The 9,862-nt window shown below is 35.2% G+C and overlaps 1 protein-coding gene across 3 annotated transcripts; it reads right to left on the bottom strand.

The window, feature by feature from the left end:
- Positions 1-996: 996 nt before the first annotated feature.
- LOC126714161 (phospholipid:diacylglycerol acyltransferase 1-like) lies at positions 997-8,711 on the bottom strand. 3 transcript variants are annotated; one of them, XR_007651556.1, is made up of 8 exons: positions 7,713-8,711; positions 5,836-6,058; positions 5,321-5,604; positions 4,400-4,724; positions 3,088-3,347; positions 1,916-2,406; positions 1,512-1,562; positions 997-1,366 (listed from the first exon to the last, which is right to left on the bottom strand). XR_007651556.1 is itself a non-coding variant. In XM_050414172.1 (7 exons), the coding sequence occupies exons 1-6, from the start codon at positions 8,198-8,200 to the stop codon at positions 1,923-1,925; spliced, it is 2,064 nt and encodes a 687-aa protein (XP_050270129.1). In that variant the 5' UTR covers positions 8,201-8,711; the 3' UTR covers positions 997-1,366; positions 1,916-1,922. The 3 variants fall into 3 exon arrangements, 1 of the variants encoding a protein (XP_050270129.1); XR_007651557.1 differs by having other exon boundaries at positions 997-1,304; XM_050414172.1 differs by lacking the exon at positions 1,512-1,562.
- Between the last annotated feature and the right edge of the window lie 1,151 nt (positions 8,712-9,862).

The raw sequence follows: 9,862 nt of genomic DNA, 5'->3' as shown, positions 1-9,862 counted from the left end.
CTCCAAATTGGAATTATCTTTTCTAATCTATTATTGTAATTGGTAAAATATAATATTATCCCTATGTTATTAAAAAAAAAAAAAATCATATCACTAACACATAGATAGTATCTTCAATTATCAAATAGTAGGTTGGAGTAAGATAGCTTTAAATATATTTGGAACCAAACTTTTTCCATGATAACATTTTTGTTACATTGACTAATATTTTAAATAAAATGATACCATATAAGGACACAATATTATTTTATTTTTATAAAAAAAAATCTATAGATCCATTCATGACAATCTATGTTAAGTTGTCTCTAATTCTCTTAAATTTAAATATTTAATATGAAATGATTTCTTATGGGGTATGTTTTTCAAGGAAGGTGCAAACACTAATAATTTTATCATCACCTTTATTATTCAAAAGAGAGTAATTTAGCTAGCATTTTTTAGTATTTTCAACGAAGACATTTAGGATTCTCTCTCTCTCATATATGGCTTGCTTAAGTGTTAGTAGTGTTGAATAGACCACATCTGATTCATTGCATGTAAGGGTTTCTAACTCAACTCTTTAAACATAACCATACACTATATAATAATAATAATAATAATAAAAGAAAAAAGAAAAAAGAAACCAGCCAAATGGAAGTAACACCAGACACTTTCAACTTCAAAAAATAAAAAGCAACAAGGCCCAAGACCCAGCAAAATTTGGCAAGAAATCATATGATGTTTGTAGTCAAATTACACACCCGTTTTCAAGGTAAAAGACGTCTTATAGTACAGTTGGGTCACATTCACACATACCAACAAGGAATCCACTATTTGTTCCATATTTCCTTTCAACCATCATGTGATTCATCAGCCTAAAGTCCAGCAAATCTCTGTAGTCTGTATCTGTGTATCATTAACCTTATTAGGCTTCGTGTGAAGGCATTAGAGCATTAGGTGATTCCAGTCTAAAAGAGAAAAAAGCTGTCACCAGCCAGAGAGAGAACGACCCACAAATAATTACAAAGTAACATGCACTAATTAACAGTAACTTATATTGACAAAGATCAAATAAATTAAATGAATATCAAAAATTTCTGGGACCTATGGACTCTACAAGTTAGTGCACCGAAAACAACAGGGAACCCAGCAACGTGGGATACCAATTCATAAATCAAACTCGGTGCTTCCTGAAAGAATGCAGACTACACATACAACATTTATATATATATATTTATATATATCTATGCATTTTTGCTTCAGCAGCGAGCACCTCAACTCTTAGGCTTCAATGAGAGCAAAAAAGTGCACTGCTTCAATTACCGCTGCTAACATGGGAAGGCAGTACATCATCAGGTCCCTTGAAGCATAGTAAAAAGCTAATATGCTGAAACAAGGGTGGGAAGAAAATTAAACAAATGTATGGTATTAAGGGCAAAATATAAGAGTATGAAAATGGAAAACAAATTTACTGAGATGCTATGATTGAGAATGTAACACCAAGGACAGAAACAAAAATAGTACTGGATTACCTCAATATATTGTGTGTCCTTTGATTATATTATATTAGTCAAGCATGATTTCTGCCATTCAGAGAAGATAAGGCTTCAGATTAATGAAAACAATGTGTAATCAAAGACCTAAAGCTCGAGAACTTGGGATAAGGTTTATTTTTAGGTTGAATCATTAATCAAGCACTACAAAAAGTTGAGACTGATGTTTTTGTATGAATATATGAAACTTTGGGCAATTTCACAAAACCTCAAACTTCAACCAAGAGAACGTTTTATATTTTATGGAAAGGGGGGGGGGGGGGGGGGGTTTGGTGTTGAAAGGCAAAGCCAGTATCCCAAGGTTAAATCAATTAAAGTTGCATTCAACAATATATTGCTTCAAACATTTAAGGAAATTGTATCGATAAACTTCAAATACTCACCATGAATCTAGAGTTGTAAGTTGATGTTTTCGGACCATTTGAAAATATCAGAGTAAACTCGATCCCCACCCAAGTCCTCTCCAGTGGCCCCTGCTGCTACTCTTATAATATCTTCTATCAATGCAAAATTACCCATTATATCAACATGGGCACCACTTTGGGTGCCCCGGCCCTCTAGAAGATTAGCGGGAGGGGCATGATTGTACTCCCTTATGTAAGTATGAATGCCTGAAGGATTGAAACGGGTTTTTCCCCGCCAACCTTTAGCACACATAAAACCTGAACTTAAAACAGGCACAGTTTCATCTCCGTCAACAGAAAAAACACCACCTTTTAGACAAGAGTCCTCACTTCCACCCTCTGCCGAGGTATCTATCTGAAATGGAATGTAACATTCTGATGGAGGAGTTAACTTGTATACATATGCTCTTTCCGTGGGAACTCCAACGCCATACATAGAGTAGATTTCCATGTCTGGAGCATTTGGTAATCTGCAAGGCAGTACAGAAGTTTAAGCAGCAATATTAAAGGGGAGTTCACTTGAACTATAGCCAACCTAGAACAACTAAAGAACATTCATTGCTATTATAGTGATGAATAAACAAATCATATTGTCAGCCTAATCATAATATTTTAAGATCAAGAAGAGATGGAATTTCCAACACATTAGGGGTCCGTTTGGTAGTGTTGTTCTAGTAACGTTGTTTGTATTTTTTGGAAGTACGTGTGGGTGAAAAAATGTGTGGAAATACATGTAATGTTGTTTAAAAACTGAAAACATGTGTTTAAACACATGTACCAAATGGGCCCTAGATAATTCACAAAATTTCAGAGATCAATTTCTCCAGTAACTATAATATAAGATAGATTTTAACCCATTTTCCCAAGCTTCTGTACCAAACAGAAGAGAACCTTCCAACTAGATTACGTAGCATCTTTTTTTTGTTTTTTTTTTTGTTTTGTTTTGATAGGTAACTAGATTATGTAACACCATGCTCAATGTGTCTACAAACATATAAATAGATATGCATACATGTGCATATTTATATACACACACTTCACATTGGTGCACATACTTTGTACAACTTAAATAGCACATCATCAAAAACATTTGAAGAAAAAATATTATGTCAGGGTAATTCATCGCTCATAAGAAAAGTTGAAAAACTCACTTTGTTTCTAAGGGGTTTGACCAATATTTGTAATGTTGGTATTTAGGGTCATCCAAATTGTCAGCAATTCCATATGAAAAATGAGCATCTCCACGTGCCATCATCTTGGGGGCAACATAATGAAGCAGATCCAAAATTGACCCAGCTGTGTAAACTTTGTAATCTGCAATAGCTTTTACACCCTCAATACCCATTTCATGGTACTCTGTCCATACATCACACTTGGTTGCATTTATAAGGTTACTACCCTTGAAAGCATCCTGCCAGTAAGCCAATAAAAGAGAAAGTAAGCACATAGAACTCCAAGCAAAATACTTCAGACAAATAACAATCGCTAGTCTAGGTAGCAAATGCCTCAAATTAGTGAGTATCTCAGGGGCAGATGTACGATATTTCAGTTACTGATTACTAAAATACAGTTCGGGAATTTTTTTTTGTTTATTTATTTATTTTAAAAAGCTTGGACTCTAAAGAAATCAGCACTCGTAGAGTGCAAAAAACAGTAGTCTGCCTTTCATACGATTGATTGTGCATTCTAGCAAATGATATGTGACAATACAGGCTCGCATTTGAAATAACAAGAAGAAAGCATTAGTCCTCCACATAAAACACAGGAAAAAACAGTAGTCTATCTTTGCATAATCTTGCAAAGCAGTTGCATCACTCCGTAGCTACAAAATCTTACCCAGAAATTTGATACTAGAAAGCAGATATAGTGTAAATTACAAAGTATTGATACAGATGAAATGGATCAATCAATAAGACTAATTTCCTTGCATGCAGACTGGTGGGCAGGAATAAAAAAACCCTTCCATTTAAATAATTAATTTCATATGAACCATGGGCTATCTTATGGCTCATCAATCATATGGATGATTTTTTTTTTAAAATAACTTTTCAGAAAATAAGCTACTTGTTAAAAAAAGGAATGATTTGTTTCTTGCTACCTATTTATTCCCAGACATAGTCATCTCATTCAATCAACTAGGCCATCTTCTTGATTCTCATTTGTGAGATTCATTATTATTATTATTATAATTTTTTATGCATTCTACTAATTTTTTGTTTAATAAACTACTAAAGTATCCTTTTTTGTTAGTTACAATACATCACACTTTTTCTATCATCCTCTTGTTCTATATAAACTTGATTATAAGTGTATAACCTTTCACAGGTGGGAGAAAGAAATACACTTTGTATACTTTTTAGGTATGCACGCACACACAGAGGCAGTGCGGGGAGAGAGAGAAGATATGTCTACTTTCAATGGAAAGAGAACTTATAGCAATCAAACTAAAACCCAGAACATTACCCTGAAATCCACCATCTCAATCTCGGAGGAATGTATCTCAGCTACATCTTTCCCAAATGAAATGATCCTCCCATAATTTACTCTTTTTGTAGAACCCAGACCTCCCTTTCCATTTTGGTCTGCAGTGTTGGTATCATTATTTTTCAACTTCTTTGCACTACAGTTGAAGTATCCTTCAGGAGACCAATCAAGGCCACCCCAAATGGTATCCCCGCCTTTTGGTATCATTGACATGGTTGAATCCCATGTACGGGTCATCCGCATCATATGTTGTAGAGTTTGAAGACCAAAAACATCCTTATCCAAAACACCTGGTGCGAAAGCCCTGTTTAAGGATTAGCGGTTCATCAAAAGCAGAAAAGATGTATGGAAACATGCATGCCAGTATTGGTGTCCAGATCTGAATTTGGGTGTTCAAGTAAACAATATTTGAACACAAAGTTACCCAAAGATGAGTCAGAATTTTTGGAGAGCAAGATGAATTTTATCTGGACAGTAAATCTTAAAAAAAAAAAAAAAAAAAAAAAAATCCCTTTAACTGAAAAAATCTCTCTTTTTATTTCCTTACAACAATTTTTTTTTTTTTTTTTTTTTGGGGGGTGGGGGGGGGGGGGGTGGGGAGCAGGAATCAAACAAGATTCTCCCAGGCAATGCCATGAGAAAGGATGTTTGCAAATCAAAGAATACAAAAAACATTGATAACTTGGACCATCAGCTAGAATGGAGTCTTCATGTAATCTTTATCCTGCACCAAATTCATAATAAAAGAAATTGATGCCACCTTATTTCCTTTGAAATGATCCTATACATGCTACAAAATATTCTTTGTTTTGAAGTAATTCCGAAATTGAGGTGATTAAGACAAGAAAAGAAAAGATTATGACCTAGTCCTATTCATATCATGACAGTTGAAATATAAACCTGGCAACAGCAACATCCTTCGCTTCAATAGAGAAAAGTCCAGAGACTGCTTTTGGGACACCTAGAAAGGGTGCACCAATATTCATCACTGCTTTGATATGCTTAGCACACCAATTCGACCCGCCACCACCACCCATTGGAGCTGGTGCCTCAACCCATTTCATGAAATGCAGAAAGTAGATAACACCCATTGAGTGTGGAATAACAACCACCTTTTTTCCACCATTTGTAGCTACCATGAGTTCTACATTGCTTTTTATCCTGCTTAGAGTTTGGTCTCTGACCTGATCAATCCAATTAGGCAGCGAATCATAAGAGGATTCGAGACAGGATGTATACTATACTTCAAGAAGATGACAAAAACTTGCCAATACCAGATAGTTAAATAATGATTTTTTTAATTTTTTTATTTTTTATATAAGTAACGAAAAATTAAATAATGAAATTTCAGCAACACAAGTTGAGTTGGTGAAATTTAAGTCCAGGACAAATTAACTCCTAATTGAAATTTGTACCTCAGTGTTTTGAAACGACAATCTCCAATCATATGCAGCCATATACATGGTTTTCTCCTCATATCCAATGCGAGCCAAATTGGCAATTAAGACTGCCCAGACAAAATAACCTGGTGCAAAGTAATCAGCCGCCACAAGTCCAGATACAGGCCTCACCCTTATACCAGGAGAGTCCAGTCCAGTTTCATTGTCCAGTGACATGTGCTCAACCCAGCATAGTGGCCTGCAGAAACAACACACACCCCTTAAGGACTCACTTCCATGGTTCCATTAAGATAATCGCAAAACTTCATAACAAATGAGCAGCAAACTGATAAACATTCAGAATATAGGCAAATTTTGCATGATTTAATTCTACCTGGTGTCTTATTTTTTTGATAATATAATTCTACCTGTTGTTAATCAATCAGGAACAGATATAATTGGTCAATTATATATCATGGATCAAAAGCAATATAAGGTATAGTTAGTCTACTTTCATTTATCTCTAATTAAATTTTGTGCTTAGTCAAAGGAGACTAATTTCTTATAAAAAAATTAAAAGAAAAAAGTTCTATCTTATTGATTAAGCAAGTTCATGGCAAGGATTATGGTCCATTGATCATGCACTTTTACATGCTAAAACCCTATTTTATGGACACCATTTTTTGCCCACAAATTTTCTCATTTAATGCCAACTCCTATGCCTCAGAAGTACTGCTTTATGCATTCAAACAATTTTATAGGATACAGCCACTAAATTTACGTGGAACAAATGCATACACATATAAGATAGTATGAAAAGGATTGAAGGACAGATTTCACAAGTTCACAGTCGATAATCAATCCATTTCAAGCAGAAATACCAAAAATATCCAGTAACGGCTTGAAAATGGTTAAATTGGGTCTTTTAGAGGGCAATATGGCAGCTTTAACAATTAGGCCATTTAGTCAATAATGGTCCATCATTATCTAATCACCTCCCGTTTGTTTTTTAAAGATATCATCTAAAAACTTACCATTTACACAACACCTTCTGGTTTAAAAATTGTCAAATATTTCAGACCTAAATCAAATATTATAAACACAAGTCAGTCTCCAGCAACCCCACCCATAAGATTTCCATTATAAGCTAAGAACATGATATAAACAATTGCATTCTTGCAACCACTCGATTAGCTATAAATACACATTCCTCAAATGTCATGCTCTCAGACCAATACATAACATATGGTTGAATTGGCTAATGCTTCATCTTATAGACCACATCATTCACCTCCAAATCCAGCTCATTTCAAATTCATCAATCACTTAAAATACTTCCCCAAACCATGCCTTCCCATAAAACGAAATGGCATTGCACAAATAAGTTCTAATCCAAATTAAAAAGTAATACTCTCACACTTCTAGCATCTTCATTTTAGGTTTCTTCCATAGAAAAAAAAAACATTTTCTTCACTTGCCTATGACAATGATCCAAGAAACACCCAAGTTTAAGCAACCTCACCCCCTAACTTCTCACCTAAGCAAAACAAACATAACCCACTTTTGCATTGTTATAATAAATAAATAAATCACCCTTTGAAGTACCAAACCGCACTGGGTTAATTAAAATACCACTTTCTAGCTTATAAGCTCAACTTTTAGCTTTTATATATAATTTTTTTAAATTTCACTTTTTCTTACATTTTCAGCAAAAAAAAAAACTAAATAAGTTACTGCCCACTTTAGAATCTCTTTATTTATTTTAAAATCTCATTTTAAGCTATATCCAAACCAATTAAAGTGCAGTGCTTTTCTGCAAGCATAATAAAACTCCATACCAAAATTCTCATAAAAAAGCACAAAAATTACAATAAATTAAAAAAGAAGGTGCAGAAACACGAAAAGGACCTTACCTTCTGTACAATTCACCAAATGTGCCACCCCAGAGTCTCCTCCTAAACAATCCCTCGGCGCACTGGTGCCCCTCCCACAATTCGAGCCCGCCGGTGACGATTCCGGGCACGAAAACGACCGGGTGTTGCGCCGTTAACCCTTCCTTCCTCAATTTGACGCCGGGAGGGTCAGGCAACGGTCCCGTTATCGCTTCCGTTACGTACTGAGGAAACGAAGCTGGCATTGCGTTGTACATGAATAGCAAGAACCACCAGATCGAGCATATGCACCCAATGAACCAGCAACAGCTGTCGACGCAATTCCATCTCCTCGAAGAACTTCTTCTTCTTCTTCTAGAACTTTCTTCGCTTTCGTGCTTTTGAATAAGCTTCTGTTTTCTGTTATCGTTATCAACAACGTCGTCGTTTTTTGAGGCGGTGTCAATCTGAGGGTCTTCTGAGTTGTTCTCCTCGGCCTTCGTGGCCTTTCTCCGCCGCAGAAACGACATCGTTTCGCTCGGGGTGGGGAAGAATTAAATAAAGTACATAAATAGGGTGTGTGTTTTTTTTTTTTTTTTTTTTTTTTTTTAATATGGAAATTTTGAGCTACGTTGCTCCGGCGGAGTATCTGATCAAAACCCTAGGTTTCCCGGCGAGTGAAACGTGGAGGCACAGGATTGGCTGTGCGGGTTTTGTGATTTTTTTTTTTTTTGTTTGTTCGTATTGGGATGGGAGGCTTTGGAGGTTAAAATATCTTACGTGGGCCCCGGAGGAAAACCAATGGGTTGACACGTGTCTCTTCACCGTGTCGCTTCAGACGGTGGTCAGTGAATCGGAGGGTGGAAAGTGGGTGCGTTGGAGTTAGAGATGAGAGGGGTGAGGAGAGTGACGTTGTTGTGGCGGTACTGGATAACAGTGGTGTACTCCAATAAAAATGGTTGGGGTGGGTTTTTGGTTTTGGTTGGTTTGGCTTTTTGGAGGCCATTCTAGCGTATTCCTTTCCTCAATAATAAAAATACTAGTAAGTATTCTAGTGGTTTCCTTTCCTTTAATAGTATTAAAGTCTGGTGCATGTTCAAGGCCTCGTACTAAGGAAAATTACTAAGTAGTCGGTATATAGTTCTTCCCCACAAACGGCTCTATCACTGGCGACTTTGCATAAAGTCCCACTAATCACGGACTAATTATTATGTATAAATTTTAAAAATTTATAATTTTTTTACCCTTAAAAAAATTTTGTGACTATTCTAAATTTTTTTTTAGGCCCAACATAATTAAATTTTTGACAAAATTTGATAATAAACTTGGTAGTAAATTAAGGTTACAACTCTATTTAATTTTTTTTTTTATTATATGTGAATTTTGACAAATTCACCATTTAATTACATTTTCTTCTTATATTTTCTGTAATAAAAATAGTAAGTATTCTAGTGGTTTCATTTCCTCAATAATAAAAATAGTAAGTATTCTAGCGGTTTCCTTTCCTCTAATAGTATTAAAGTTGCTTCATGCGTCATGGTGCTTCATGCATCATGCTTCATGCTTCATGGTGATCATCGAAGGTGATGTGGATGTAATCATCAAAGCCATAAACAGTGGAGGCTTTTCATCTTCAAGCTTTGGACACATCAGTAGGGACATTAAACTTCTATCTTCGGCCTTTCACAAAGTGTCCTATAGCCACACTCGTAGGCAAGGGAATAGAGTAGCTCATAGATTGGCTAGAATGACTTGTAATTTTTCTTCTTTTCAAGTCTGGATGGAGGATGTTCCTTCGAACGTAGCATCTATTTATCTTTCTGATTTGCCTGAATAAATTGTTCCCCCCTCTGCCTGGGGCGGTTTCTCAAAAAAAAAAAAAAAAGGAAAATTATTGAGTAGTCAATATATAGTTCTTCCTCTCACAGGGCTCTATCACTGGCGGCTTTGCATAAAGTCCCAATGATCACGGGCTAATTATTATGTATAAATTTTAAAAATTTATAATTTTTTTACCCTTAAAAAGGTTTTGTGACAATTCTATTTTTTTTTTAGGCCCAACGTAATTAAATTTTTGACAAAATTTGATAACAAACTTGGTAGTAAGTTAAGGCTACAACTCTATTTAATATTTTTTTATTAGATGTGAATTTTGACAAATTTACCATTTAATTACATTTTCTTCTTATATC

Source organism: Quercus robur, chromosome 2 (genome assembly GCF_932294415.1).
Source record: "Quercus robur chromosome 2, dhQueRobu3.1, whole genome shotgun sequence".
NCBI lineage: Eukaryota > Viridiplantae > Streptophyta > Magnoliopsida > Fagales > Fagaceae > Quercus > Quercus robur.
This window is presented reverse-complemented; position numbering and strand designations above follow the sequence as displayed.